Source organism: Scyliorhinus torazame, chromosome 13, assembly GCF_047496885.1.
Source record: "Scyliorhinus torazame isolate Kashiwa2021f chromosome 13, sScyTor2.1, whole genome shotgun sequence".
Taxonomy (NCBI): Eukaryota; Metazoa; Chordata; class Chondrichthyes; order Carcharhiniformes; family Scyliorhinidae; genus Scyliorhinus; species Scyliorhinus torazame.
The window spans coordinates 34,749,814-34,765,004 of record NC_092719.1 but is presented as its reverse complement, the minus strand read 5'-3'; the positions used below and the strand labels follow the sequence as shown (position 1 = coordinate 34,765,004).

At 47.0% G+C, this 15,191-nt stretch overlaps 2 protein-coding genes across 3 annotated transcripts in view; one reads left to right on the top strand and one right to left on the bottom strand.

Moving 5' to 3' along the window:
• dnajc2 (DnaJ (Hsp40) homolog, subfamily C, member 2) overlaps positions 1 to 3,800 on the bottom strand; it is a 55,277-nt gene extending 51,477 nt beyond the window's left edge. The window contains exon 1 of one of the 2 annotated variants that reach the window (XM_072471319.1): positions 3,576 to 3,800. In XM_072471319.1, coding sequence (XP_072327420.1) covers positions 3,576 to 3,630 — 55 coding nt within the window. In that variant the 5' untranslated portion in view covers positions 3,631 to 3,800. The remainder of the gene's footprint in view (positions 1 to 3,575) is intronic. The other variant, XM_072471320.1, reaches the window with a different exon arrangement.
• Positions 3,801 to 5,030: 1,230 nt separating this feature from the next.
• The window catches only part of psmc2 (proteasome 26S subunit, ATPase 2), a 29,058-nt gene continuing 18,897 nt past the window's right edge, over positions 5,031 to 15,191 (top strand). Inside the window, exon 1 of the mRNA XM_072471327.1 lies at positions 5,031 to 5,202. Within this exon, the coding sequence (XP_072327428.1) occupies positions 5,130 to 5,202 (73 nt within the window). The 5' untranslated portion in view covers positions 5,031 to 5,129. The remainder of the gene's footprint in view (positions 5,203 to 15,191) is intronic.

Here is a 15,191-nt window from a genome sequence, read left to right as displayed (position 1 = left end):
GGTTGGGGGATTGCCATTGCATTTGTTGTTATTGTTCATTATCTGTTGTAAATTTTGATGAAAATGTGAAGGAGAATAAAAATAATCATAACAAAAAATAAGAGGATCGGGGCTATGGGGAGAAGGCAGGAGAATAGGGATGAGAAAAATATCAGCCATGATTGAATGGCAGAGCAGACTCGATGGGCCCGAGTGGCATAATTCTGCTCCTATGCTTTATGGCCTTATTACCGGTATTTACAATATAACTTACATTTTTAGTAAAAGTTATTAAAACCCTCTGCAAGAAGCAATTGCCATGCTCCATTGGTTGCCTTATTGGAAAAGCATTTTATGAATCTTTTACGATAGATGCAGTGTGCCTTCTGCTGACTATTTTTAATATATTCCTATTACGCATGCTATTCACTACATAGCTCAGCAAGGGAATGAAAAAAAATTAGGTCATTGCATTTTAATTAGCTCAGCCCGTTTACTGATCCCTTCAGTCTATTATAGTTGATATTCTCAATGGTAATGCATAGGGTAGGATCAGTAATAATTATTGTCCAGTCAGATAGCTACTGTAAAGTTAAATATGCATCACATAAGGCTCAGGTTTTAATGCAAAAAATGACCACTGCAAATCCTTGTAATTATTTTTTTTGTGACCACTCTCAATTAAACCATCATTGAAATTTATTTAAAGAAGTAAATTTCAGGGCAGCACGGTGGCGCAGTGGTTAGCACTGCTGCCTCACGGCGCCGAGAACCCGGGTTCGATCCTAGCCCCGGGTCACTTGTCCGTGTGGAATTTGCACATTCTCCCCGTGTCTGCGTGCATTTCACCCCCACAACCCAAAAAGATGTGCTGGGTAGGTAATTGGCCATGCTAAATTGACCCTTAATTGGAAACAAAAATTGTGTACTCTTAAAGATTATTTTTTGAAAGGTAGTAAATTGCAAATATCACAAGATAATTGGATAATTTAGTCCATCTGAGTTAATTTGTAAGCCTCTGCGCTCATTCTGCACCTCCATTACTCCCATCACTTTGTGCTTTCCTCCTCTATCCCCCTTACCACACTTTCCTGTTTAATCTCATATGTCTCATTTGTTTATGCCAAATTTATGTTTATGAAGAGACAAGCTTAAAAGAAGAGCAAGGCAGACACTACCAAAATCAAGACTGGAGGTGATAAAAATATGGATGGTGGCTTCAAGGGCAGAGTCTGAGCTTGGGGATGAGGTGAACAATGTTATAAATGTAGTAGCAAGTGGTCTTAGTAGTAGAAGTAGAAAGGATGTGCAGTTTGAAGTTCAGCTCTGGGACATGCAGGATTCCAAGGTTTCACAAAGTCTGGTTCAGTCTGAGTAAGCAGCAGAGTTGAGGTGGAGTCTGTAGCAAATGAGCAAACTTCACAACAAAACAATGGCTTTAGTCTTTCTGATTTTCAGTTTTTTATTTTTACAAACAATTTTTTATGAGGTATTTTTTCAAACAACCACAGTACAAAAACAATAGAGTACAAAGAACAGTAATCAAAAAGCAACCTGATTTTCAGTTATTAGCTTCACCCATAAGTCTTATTTATCTATCACAATATTGGTCCATCTTTTCTGACTTCAAATGAAACATTGGCTCCCTTTCCCAAGCTTTTTCAAAGAAACTGTCATGAAAGAACAATTTCTCTCCATATCAAATCACTATAAAACCCATGTCCTGTCAAGAATTAAATAGTTGTCCCATATATTAAAATTCCTCTGCTGCAATATTGGAAGTGATACAAGGAAACACTGGTCATTGGAGATCTTTCTTCCATCTACAGCCTGCATCATCTCATCATTGCAACTATTCTGTTCTACTTTATCAAGAAGTCTTACAACACCAGGTTAAAGTTCAACAGGTTTGTTTGGAATTACTAGTTTCGGAGTGCAGCTCCTTCAGCAGGTGAGTGAAGAGGTGGGTTCCACAAACATATATAAATATATATATATATACACACACTATATATATATATATATTATATATATATATATACACACACACACACACAAAGTCACTGATGCAAGATGATACTTTGATTGAGAGTCTTTGCAGGTAATTAAGTCTTTACAGATCCAGACGGTGCGACTCAATTAAGCATTCTCCAAGACGTCAACACAGAATCGCCAAGCAGAAACCGATAGCCAAGTTCCACACGCATGAGTACAGCCTCAACCAGGACCTTGGATTCAGGTTATACTATATTCACCCCCACCATCTGGGCTGGGCTTGCAAAATCCTACCAACTGTCCTAGCTTGAGACAATTCATACCTCTTTAACATGTCATTATCCCTCTCTCCAGTCACACTGTCTGGACCTGTAAAGACTAAATTACCTGCCAGGACTCGCATTCAAAGTATCATCTTGCAACATTGGCTTTGTCCACATTTGTGTTTGTGAAACCCACCTCTTCACTCACCTGATGAATGAGCTGCGCTCCAAAAGTTAGTGATTCCAAACAAACCTGTTGGACTTTAACCTGGTGTTGTAAGACTTCTTACTGTGCCCACCTCAGTTCAACACTGGTATCTCCACAATGGCTATTTTATCAACACTACATTGGTCAGCAATGCTCGGAACCTTTTTCTCATCCTCTGAATGGCATATATGCTAACTTTCATGCTTCTCTGCCTCCTCAGTTTTCAAATTTAGACTGATCGGACAGCCTCCTACATTGACTCGTTCCTTTCCAAAAATTCAAAATTCTGGAGCTTCTCACCTCCTTTTCTTTCCTTTATTCCACAATTTTTAGGTTTTAAATTCAAGCATGGCATCGCCTAATCCATTTCCTCCTCTTTCTTTCTCTTCTCAACTATGATGATTTCCTCCACTAGGGGCCTTGAAACTTAATGTGATTTTCTCAAATTTGCAAAAAGAATATATTCAACTGTTCCACATTGATTAAAATGGTAACGATAGTCACACAAATGGGAAGTTCTAACACAACTGGAATGTCACAAAATGAACTTAGTAAAGTGGATATTTTCAACTTAATAAGTTACATTTGTTAAATTTACTCATTAAGTTCTTATACCTCTCGAAACATATGTTTAGTTTCTCCTTGGGCAATTTGAAAACCCCGATATTTTGTTCATTTGTTGGTGGAAAATTTAACAAACGCATGAAGCGCCTTCAACGTGCACTATACACAATAAGGATCGCCATCAGCCTCTGCAGAGTTACCCCTTCCATCCTCACCAACTCTAAATCTTGCAAACTGCAATGCAGTCTTGGATAAGCCTTCTGAAAGGTGGAGAAACTTAACACCGTTTTACAACTTGGTAACTCAATCACTTGGTAAAATGTGGACAAAGCCTCTGTGAATCAGGCCAGTTTCAGCTGCGCCCAAGGACAGAGAGAGTGCACTGCCCTGACTCTTGCCTTTACTTTGATCTTTTGGTCCCGGGGCCCAGGATGGACAGAGAGGGGCCCAGGATGGACAGAGAGGGGCCCAGGATGGACAGAGAGGGGCCCAGGATGGACAGAGAGGGGCCCAGGATGGACCCTTTCCTTTCCCTTCCCTCCCCGCACCCCAACGCAAACTCTTACCTGGCAGGGTTTTAAAGACGGCGGTGGAAAGGCCCTCCTGCGCCTCGCACAGCATCGTTAAGTCACTCACTCCCCGGTTACACAAGCACCGTCCAGGGGACCATGAAACAGGCTGCGAGCAGCCACCTCCGCCTCCCGCCCGCTCCGGCTCAGCTCTGAGGCAAAGAGCCGCCACCACCGGCTCCGCATGGACGCAACAACCGGCCGGCTGCCCTCACACTAGCATTTCCGGGTCACCACCAGCCCCGCGTTCCGCCTCTCCGTGTGCAGCGCTCTCGCCAGTCCGGCCAACTACGGAGGATTTCAAGCAAACGTTCCGGAGAGCAATCCGACTCCTCTCTGCTGCTGGGGATGACGGAATTGCGATCGCTCTGACAAACGGAGCCATGACAATAACTTGCAAATATGTAGCGTCTTTAACATAGAATAAAATAACTGAATGGCCAAAGGAGGAGAGGGTTGGAGGGAATTCCAGAGTTGTTAATGGTTAAAAACAGGCTCGGCAGGTGCGGGTGATGCCCAGGTCAACAGACCTGAAACGTTAACTCGGCTTCTGTCTCGACGCGGATGCTGCCTATACCTGCTGATTTTTTTCCCTCAACATTTTTTGTTCATATTAGAAGAAACAGAGTTATCTGAGAGATAGAGCGGGGTATGATTATTATTATACAATACGGGCAGCAGTTTTGGATGAGCTGAAGATGGATTGTTGGAATTGCAAGAGATTGTTGGAATAATCGAGTCCGGATCAGGTAACAACTAAAGGGCATGGATGCGGGTTTCCGCAGCAGATGGGCTGAACGGCATCGAAATAGGCGGTCGTTGTCGGAGGATATGGGGTCAAAAGCACATCAGTGGCCATAGGATGCCATAGTTACAAACAGTTGACTTCAACCTGAGACACTGGCCGGGCAGTAGAACAGAATTGGTGGCAAGGATCAGGCAATTGTGGCGTGATCAAAGAAGATAGCTTTGGTGTTCCCAGTGTATAACTGGAAGAATTTGCGGCTCATCCAAAAGAGGATCGACTTGGACAAAACAGGATTGACAAATACAGAGGCGGTGGAGTTGTCGAGAGAGGTTCCGTTGGATGAGCTACATGATGCAGAAACTGCTATGTTTAGATAGTGACACGATGGGGTAGCATGCAGGTGGAGAAGCGGGGGAACAAGGATAGATGTGTGAGTCTGCAGATAATAAGAGTGACCAGAAGCCATATGGATAAGATTGAATGGGTAAGACCCTTATTCATATAATGCAAATTGACTATCCATTTGGAAGGAACAAAAACTTATTTTTATAAAACTATTATATGTTCTGCCACAATGCAGTGAAATGCTTTTGATCAACACTATGTAGCCGGTGTCTGTACTTTGATAGGAACTGTAATGTTCCTGTATCTGTTTTGCCCGTCAGAAAGATGGCGACGCCAGCACCAAATTGTCACAGACCGGATATTGTTACGTAGATTCCGGTGCGGTGCATTTCGGGTGTTGGGCCTTGTAAAGTGCTGTGTAACGCTGCGGGTTTGAGTAGCTCGCGATTATCGTCGTCATGCCGGATTACTTAGGAACCGATCAGCGTAAAGCTAAGGAAGAAACTAAGGACGAAGATAAACCTATCCGCGGTGAGTGATGATTTAAATCGGTGATTCTCTCCCACCCGAGGCCCCAGGATGGAGTTGGGGAGGAGACTAGGCAGCAGAGGCCCTGTTAGTGTGGCGACTTTGGCTAATTTTACTGATTTAGTTCTAAAGATGCGCAGTTCCCGAGCAGGGGATATATCTCCGGGGGTCATGACCATCATTTGCTCCCTCAACCAAAACCTATTTGATATTTTAAACCAGATCTGTTGTGGGATCTTGCTATGTTCAAATTGGCTGCCGCGTTTTCCCATCTGACAGTAGTGACTGCAATCCAAAATCATTCCAGTTTGCTGAGATATTCTTGTCACCTCTTGAGGCGGTGAAACGCAAACGGTTCATTATTCCGTATTGTTTAAGTGACAGCCTCACTGCTTTTCATACATCATGTAAAATGCACTAATGGTCGCACATAATAATAATCTTTATTGTCACAAGTAGCACAGTGATTGGCACAGTTGCTTCACAGCTCCAGGGTCCCAGGTTCGATTCCCAGCTTAGGTCACTGACTGTACAGAGTCTGCACATTCTCCCCCTGTCTGCATGGGTTTCCTCTGGGTGCTCCGGTTTCCTCCCACAGTCCAAAGATGTGCAGGTTAGGTGGATTGGCAATGATAAATTGCTCTTCGTGTTCAAAAAGTTTATGTGGGGTTGCTGGGTTATGGGGATAGGGTTGAGGCGTGGGATTAAATGGGGTGCTCTTTCCTAAGGGCCGGTGCAGGCCCGAAGGGCCAGATGGCCTCCTTCTGCACTGTAAATTCCAAATAGGCTTACATTAACACTGCAATGAAGTTACTATGAAAAGCCCTTGCCTTGTAAACATCTCTGGAAGGACCAATGACTTTTGAAAATAAGCATGAACATCCAGTTAACAGCTAAAAGACTGACATGTCAAGATTTGATGTTTTAAATCTTTTACAGTAATGAATAACTAAAGCACTATTGATTAAGCACTTTTTTTTGTAGGCAACTTACATTTTGGACCACAGAGGAGCAATCCCATTTTACACTTATTGCGCTTCACAAAATTACAGTTTAAAAAAAAAAAAGTTGTCCCCAACTGCTGTGAGTTTCTGTATCCCTGCTCTGCTGAGTAGTAACTTTTTAAAAAATATATTTTTATTGAATTTTACATTTGTACACTATATAGCAGGTGAGTGAGGTGGTTATTATGTACAATTTATATGTTTCTCTTTCATTGGCCCTTGCTCTCCCTCCCCTTTTTGTTATTCGGGCTCCGTCTTAGGCTGAGTAGTAACTTTGAATTACCATCTCCGGGTGTTCTGTTTGGTTTTCCGAGTTCCTCAAATCCACCAGCAGTTGTAAAGCCTGCTTGATGACATTTCTTCCTGTTTGATGACATTTCTTCCCCATGGGCATGCCAGAATGAATGTTCTTGAATCCATAGAAAGCCGCAACATGTGTCTCTTTGACTGGAGACCGTCTTCATCCCGCATCCAGCAGTGATAGCTTGCAAAGTCAAGCAACCTTTTCCCTCGGCTGACCTCACAGAACTTCTCTCTGTGATATTCATTGATTTGTAGGGAAGCCTTTAAATTGATCTTAAAAAATGGCTTCTTCTACCTTCTTCACCATGGCAATGTGAAACATATTAACCTTACAACTAGGTAGAAATGCTAATTAACTATCTTGGATCCCAAATCCCTTTCAGCTCAGAACTAAATGGACATTTTACAGCACACCTGTTTACAGCATCTTTCTTTGGAAGAATCAACCTACTCATTGTAAACTAAAGGACTGATATCGTTGTCTCCCAAGTCCACCTTGCACTTTCTTCACAATAAAAATACCCAAGTCGTCCAATGATTTTAACAATCAAATGGGGAAATGCTTAGGAAATCAGAAGCACAAAGCGACTTGGGAGTCCTTGTACACGATTCTCTTAAGGTTAATTTGCAGGTTCAGTCGGCAGTTAAGGCAAATGCAATGTTAGCATTCACGTCAAGAGGGCTAGAATACAAGACCAGGGATGTACTTCTGAGGCTGTATAAAGCTCTGGTCAGACCCCAGTTGGAGTATTGTGAGCAGTTTTGGGCCCTGTATCTAAGGAAGGATGTGCTGGCCTTGAAAAGGGTCCAGAGGAGATTCACAAGAATCATGCCCTGGAATGAACAACTTGTATGAGGAACGGTTGAGGACTCTGGGTCTGTACTCGTTGGAGTTTAGAAAGATGAGGGGGGGATCTTTTTTAAAAATATATTTTTATTAAGAATTTTTCAATAACAATGTTTTCCACTTTACAAACAAAGAAAAGAAAAAGAACTCGTGTGGCAAGGCATGAACATGGCAAGTCAATAAAATACAGAACTTTGTACATTGGATTCTTCCCATACCTGTCAGTTTCCGGATCGTTCATGTGCTTTCTTGCTCACATGCCCCCCACAGGAAACTTTCTCTCTCTCTCTCTCTCTCTCTCTCTCTCTCTCTCTCTCTCTCTCTCTCTCTCTCTCTCTCTCTCTCTCTCTCTCTCTCTCTCTCTCTCTCCCCCCCCCCCCCCCCCCCCCCCCCCCCCCGGGTTGCTGCTGCTGCTGTCCGACCTTCATCTAACGCTCCGCGAGATGGTCTAGGAACGGTTGCCACCGCCTGTAGAACCCCTGCGCAGACCCTCTCAAGGCAAACTTTATCCTTTCCAACTTGATAAACCCAGCCATATAATTTATCCAGGCCTCCATCCTGGGGGGCTTCGCCTCCTTCCACATTAGCAAGATCCTTCGCCGGGCTACTAGGGACGCAAAGGCCAGAATGCCGGCCTCTTTCGCCTCCTGCACTCCCGGCTCGTCCACTACTCCAAATAGTGCTAGCCCCCAGCTTGGCTTGACCCGGACTTTCACCACCTTAGATACTGTTCCCGAAACTCCCCTCCAGTGCCGGGCATGACCAAAACATACGGACATGGTTCGCCGGACTTCCTGAGCACCGCCCACATCTGTCCTCCACCCCAAAGAACCTACTCAGCCTCGCCCCCGTCATATGCGCTCTATGAACCACCTTAAATTGTATCAGGCTAAGCCTGGCACACGAGGAAGAGGAATTAACCCTACTTAGGGCATCAGCCCATAGCCCCTCCTCAATCTCCACCCCCAACTCCTCCTCCCATTTACCCTTCAGCTCCTCTACCAAAGCCTCCCCCTCTTTCATCTCCTGGTATATCGCCGACACCTTGCCCTCCCAGACCCATGCGCCCGAGATCACCCTATCTTGAATCCCCTGTGCCGGGAGTAGCGGAAATTCCCTCACCTGCCGCCTCACAAACGCCCTCACTTGCATGTACCCGAAAGCGTTTCCTGGGGGTAGCCCAAACTTCTCCTCCAGTGCCCCTAAGCTCGCAAACGCCCCGTCAATGAACAGGTCCCCCATTCTTCTAATCCCTACCCGATGCCAGCTCTGAAATCCCCCGTCCATCCTTCCTGGGACAAACCGATGGTTGTCTCTGATCGGGGACCACACCGAGGCTCCCGTCGCACCCCTGTGCCGTCTCCACTGCCCCCAGATCTTTAGCGATGCCGCCACCACTGGGCTCGTGGTGTACCTTGTCGGCGAGAGCGGCAGCGGTGCCGTCACCAGCACCCCCCGGCTCATTCCTTTGCAGGATGCCATCTCCAACCTCTTCCACGCCGCCCCTCTCCCTCCATCACCCACTTACGGATCATTGCCACGTTGGCTGCCCAATAATAACCACCCAGATTCGGCAATGCCAGCCCTCCTCTATCTCTGCTATGCTCCAAGAACCCCCTCCTTACCCATGGGGTCTTGCTCGCCCACACAAATCCCGTAATGCTCCTGCTTTTCCTCTTAAGAAAAGGCCTTAGTGATCACAATTGGGAGGCATTGGAATACAAAAAGAAATCTCGGGAGGACCACCATTTTAACCGACTGTACCCTACCCGCCAGCGAGAGTGGCAACATGTCCCACCTTTTAAAATCCTCCTCCATCTGTTTCACCAATCGCGTCAAATTGAGTTTATGCAGTGCCCCCCAACTCCTAGCTACCTGAATCCCCAAATATCGAAAGTTTCTTTCCGCCCTCCTCAACGGTAGGTCCTCTATCCCTCTTCCCTGGTCCCCCGGATGGATCACAAAGAGCTCACTCTTTCCCACATTGAGCTTATAGCCCGAAAAGTCTCCAAACTCCTGCAGGATCTGCATTACCTCATCCATCCCCTCCACTGGATCCGTCACATACAGCAACAGGTCGTCTGCAAACAGCGACACTCGATGTTCCTCTCCCCCCTCGAACCATTCTCCCACCGCCTTCCATTTCCCCGACTCCCGTAACGCCATGGCCAAAGGTTCAATTGCTAATGCGAACAGCAGAGGGGACAGGGGGCACCCCCTGCCTCATCCCTCGATACAGCCGGAAATACTCCGACCTCCGTCGGTTCGTGACCACACTCGCCACCGGGGCTTTATACAGGAGCTTAACCCAACTAATAAACCCTCCCACGAACCCAAACGTCCTCAACACTTCTCAGAGGTACTCCCACTCTACCCGATCAAAGGCTTTCTCCGCGTCCATGGCTGTCACTATCTCCGCTTCTCCCTCCACCGATGGCATCATTATCACATTTAAGAGCCTTCGCACATTGGTGTTTAACTGCCTACCCTTTACGAATCCCGTCTGGTCCTCGTGAATCACCCCCGGAACACAGTCCTCAATCCTCATGGCCAACATTTTTGCCAGCAATTTAGCATCTACATTAAGGAGCGAGATCAGTCTATATGACCCACATTGCAGTGGGTCCTTATCCCGCTTTAAGATCAAAGAGATCGTCGCCTCCGACATTGTCGGGGGCAGGGTCCCCCCCTCCCTTGATTCATTGAAGGTCCTTACCAGCAACGGGGCTAACAGGTCTACATACTTCCTGTAGAACTCCACCGGGAACCCATCTGGCCCCGGGGCCTTCCCTGCCTGCATGCTCCCCAGTCCTTTAACCAGCTCTTCCACCCCAATTGGCGCCCCCAGACCAGCCACCTCCTGCACCTCCACCCTTGGGAACCTCAACTGATCCAAGAATCGCCGCATCCCCTCCTTTCCCCATAGTGGCTGGGACCTATACAGTTCCTCGTAAAAGGCCTTAAAAGCCTCATTCACTTTCCCAGCACTCCGCACCGTAGTTCCCCTGCCATCTTTGACTCCACCTATTTCCCTCGCTGCCATCCTCTTACGGAGCTGGTGTGCCAGCATCCGGTTCGCCTTCTCCCCATATTCATATATCGCCCCCTGTGCCTTCCTCCACTGTGCCTCTGCCTTCCCTGTGGTCAACAGGTCGAACTCCGTCTGGAGACTTTGTCTCTCCCTGAGTAGTCCCTCATCCGGAGCCTCTGCATAGCTCCTGTCCACCCTTAAAATCTCCCCCACTAACCTCTCCCTTTCCCTGCCCTCGCTCTTCACCCTGTGAGCCCTGATGGAGATTAACTCTCCCCTGACCACCGCCTTCAGCGCCTCCCATACTACTCCCACCTGCACCTCCCCGTTGTCGTTAGCCTCCAGATATCTTTCAATACCCTCCCGCACACTTCCTCGTCTGCCAGCAGTCCCACATCCAACCTCCACAACGGGCGTTGGTCCCTCTCCTCCCCCAGCTCCAGCTCCACCCAGTGCGGTGCATGGTCTGAAATGCCTATGGCCGAATACTCCGTTCCCTCCACTTTCGGGATCAGTGCCCTGCCCAAAACAAAAAAATCTATCCGGGAGTAGGCCTTATGTACGTGGGAGAAAAAAGAAAATTCTCTGACCAAAGGTCTGGCAAATCTCCACGGATCTACTCCCCCCATCAGATCCATAAACCCCCTAAGCATCTTGGCTGCAGCCGGCCTCCTCCCCGTCCTAGATCTGGAACGATCTAATGCTGGGTCCAGCACCGTGTTAAAATCCCCACCCATTATCAAACTCCCTACCTCCAGGTCTGGAATACGCCCAAACATCCGTTTCATGAATCCAGCATTGTCCCAGTTTGGGGCATATACATTCACCAGTACCACCTCCGTCCCCTGCAACCTACCACTCACCATCACGTATCGGCCTCCCTTGTCCGCTACTATGTTCTTGGGCTCAAATGACACCCGCTTTCCCACCAGTATTGCCACCCCTCTATTCTTCGCATCCAGCCCTGAATGGAACACCTGTCCCACCCATCCCTTCCTTAACCTGACCTGATCTGCCACCTTCAGATGTGTCTCCTGAAGCATGGCCACGTCTGCCTTCAGTCCCTTTAGGTGTGCGAACATTCGGGCCCTCTTAACCGGCCCATTTAGGCCTCTCACATTCCACGTGATCAGCCGGATTGAGGTCCGCCCCCCCCCCCCCCGCCGCCGACTAGCCATCTCCTATCTTAGGCCAGTCCCATGCTCGCACCTCCCTAGAATCCCCCCCGCTAGATCCACATCTAGCACTTTTGCTCCCCCCATATTACTTCCGTGAGTCAGCTGACCTCTGCTGACCCCGGCTTCCCACGCCTTCCCGTTGATCTCCCCGTGTGGGAGTCTCTCCTCCTCCTTACCTTCCTCCATTTCCCCCCCCCCCCCCCTTTTGGAGCGGGAAAAAAGCCCGCGCTTTCCTGAACCAGCCCCGCCCCCTGTGGCGCAGCTCCTGTTGCGGCCATCATCCCAGTTCCCTCATCCCAGAGTCTCACCTCCCTCCAGGACCGATGCCCACATTCCCCATCATCATCATTTTGTCTACAGAAATGAAAAAAGGAAATTTTAGGTATTTTAACCAGAACTCTACCCACATCCCCATCCATCATCCCACCCACAAAATATTCTTTACCCATATTTACAACCCCATATACAACCACATCCCCTCAGTTCGAGTCCAGTTTTTCCATCTGTATAAAGGTCCAAGCCTCTTCTGGCATTTCAAAATAATGGTGTCTGTCCTGATAAGTGACCCACAGTCGCGCAGGTTGCAGCATTCCGAACCTGACTCTTTTTTTCTATGCAGCACCGCCTTGGCCTGGTTGAATCCAGCTCTCCTCTTTGCCACCTCCGCGCTCCAATCCTGGTATACTCAGATCACCGCGTTCTCCCATCTGCTGCTCCGCACCTTCTTGGCCCATCTCAGCACACTTTCTTTATCCACGAAGCGATGGAACCTTGCCACTATCGCCCTTGGCGGCTCATCTGCCTTGGGTCTCCTCGCCAGGACCCGGTGAGCCCCTTCCAGCTCCAGGGGGGTCGGTGAGGCCTCCGCACCCATCAGCGAATGGAGCATCGTGCTCACGTACGCCCCAGCATCAGCTCCCTCCACTCCTTCAGGTAGACCCAGAATCCGGAGGTTCTTCCTCCTCGACCTGTTCTCCAGGACCTCAATTCTCTCGGCCCATCTCCTGTGCACAGCCTCGTGCGCCTCCATTTTTACTGCCAGGCCCTGGATATCGTCCTCGTTGGTGTTCACCTTATCGTTCACCTCACGAAGCTCCACCGCCTGGGTCGTCTGGGTCTCCTTCAGCCCCTCGATCGCCAACAGCATCGGCGCCAGCACCTCCTTTTTCAGCACCTCCACACATCTCATGAAGAACTCCTGCTGGTCTGGCCCCCCACACTGCTTGCACTCCACCGTCCGCCATCTTGCCTTCTTCCCCTCGTTTTGTTCTCTGCTCCATGGCCTCTTTCCTCGTTGCTCCACCGCTGCTCCCTGCCAAATATTGTAGGGGGGGGAACCTCACTGCTCCTTCCCACACGGGATCAATCAAAAAAAAGCTCCGTTGGGGCTCTTCTGGAGAGCCCGAAAGTCCGTTTTCACGGGAGCTGCCGAAACGCGCGGCTTAGCTCCACATCGCCGCAACCGGAAGTCGGGGGGGGGGATCTTATTGAAACTTACAGGATACTGCGAGGCTGGACAGAGTGGACGTGGAGAGGATGTTTCCACTTGTAGGAAAAACTAGAACCAGAGGACACCATCTCAGACTAAAGGGACGATCCTTTGGAACAGAGATGAGGAGGAATTTCTTCAGCCAGAGGGTGGTGAATCTGTGGAACTCTTTGCTGCAGAAGGCTGTGGAGGCCAAATCACTGAGTGAATTTAAGACAGAGATAGATAGGTTCTTGATTAATAAGGGTATCCGGGGTTGTGGGAAGAAGGCAGGAGAATGGGGATGAGAAAATATCAGCCATGATTGAATGGCGGAGCAGACTCGATGTGCCGACTGGCTTAATTCTGCTCCTATGTCTTATGGTCTTGTGGCCTTACCCAGGCTGCAGAGCAGGCTTCATGACCCTCTTCATTTACCCCAAACTTAAAAGGTATGGTCCCAATATATAGTGATCGTTAAACTTCTCAATTGAAACACTATGTTGTGTGTGCAGTTATGTAGTTGTAATGAATAGATTTAGTGTTCTGAACACATTTGTTCTTTAGACTTGTGGATTCTCTCAGTAGATAGTTTAAAATGTGTTTGGATTTTGAATACAATAAAACTTTTAAGAATTAATTTGCCTTGACTAAGTTAGAGCACAACAAAGGTGTATTAGTTTATTGGATAACTGCTTACCTTATGCAGACCAGAAAAGATCAGGTTTGATCCCCAGTTAAACAGCAAAAGGACATCAGCCATAATTGCTATTCAGCTTCCACTGTTTGAAGTGATGTAATAACAGAATTAGCAGAACACTTGCTGTCACTCACTCCTCTGATCCATTGCCTACCAATTGGGGAAATGTAGTATATTTTGTTCCTCTGTGACCCTCTAATAAACAAGTACTAATAAATGTAGCTAATGTAAGAAAGCTTGGGAGAACATTTGTAAACTCTGATGTATTTGAGATCTGTGAATAGATTCATAGCTTTTGTCTACGTAAGAACATGCATATGTATATAGAGCTGCTAAAAATTAAAACTTAAATATTGGAGGGTTGAAGAGGAAGCCAGTAAGTTAAGAGATGAATTGGTGACATGGTGGGGGCAGGATGGGGGGGTGGGTAGAGGAGGGGGGTGGGGGGTGGCAGGCAATAATGGGAGGGATGATCTCGTTGCCAGAATCAGAACCAAGAGAGACAGCAGTGCTGAATAAACTGATTTTTATGTCTGTTAGGGGGGAGAGTTTATGAATATTGCCCATTAATATTTTGCAACTTGTGCAAATACACTGCATTTTGATTTTTCTTTGATTATCTTTCAAATATTTTAAACTCCCATTCCTAGTTCCTGTCAGTTCTGATGAATGTCTGAGATAAGAAATGAATAACAAGGACCCCCCACCCCCTCATTTGGTGCAGTTTTAAATGGGTTGCCATCAGAGCAGGTATTTTCTGGCATTCCTTTGAGTGTAATAGTTGGGAGAATTATTATTTTATCTGGAATGAGTCCATGAAAGTCCTAATGTAAAAAGCATAGCAAAGAAAGTGGCCATCTTTGGTGGTGACATCCTCCTGCCATTAAAGTCCGTGTTGGATGGGTGGAAGTAGCTGAGCAAGCAGTTGGAGTCTTCCAAGTCCATTGTACTTTGGAGAAAATATGTACTAACTTCAGTGACACCTACATCCACTGTTGCCTACGTGTTAACTTTTCAGCTGTAGAAGGCATGGGCCAGATCGCCGTGTTTACCTCGTGCATTGACAGGGAGTTGGGAAGCAAAGACCAGTTATCATACCCTTCTTTCATACAACAAAACCTGTACAGTTCATGAAGCAAAAGCACATACAAACTACTTCAACAGCCTTTAGGGCATTTCTGAGTCATAAATGCAAGTGTTTTTTGTTTCTATTCTTGCCTCATAACCATCACTTTTACAGTTGTGATCAGCATTGCTTTTTTAAAAAATTCCTATCTTGGTGGTGTAATGGATAGGCGGGGGCTAAATTTAAACAGCACTAATTCTCCTCTCTCAACCTGTCCATAAACAGAAACTAATTTTGATTTGTTTTCCTCTTTACAAGCTGTGTCATATTTCCCACCCCCTCAGTTTTTATGTAATCCAATTTTCTATTAATGACCCCACAACAAACTCAAGATA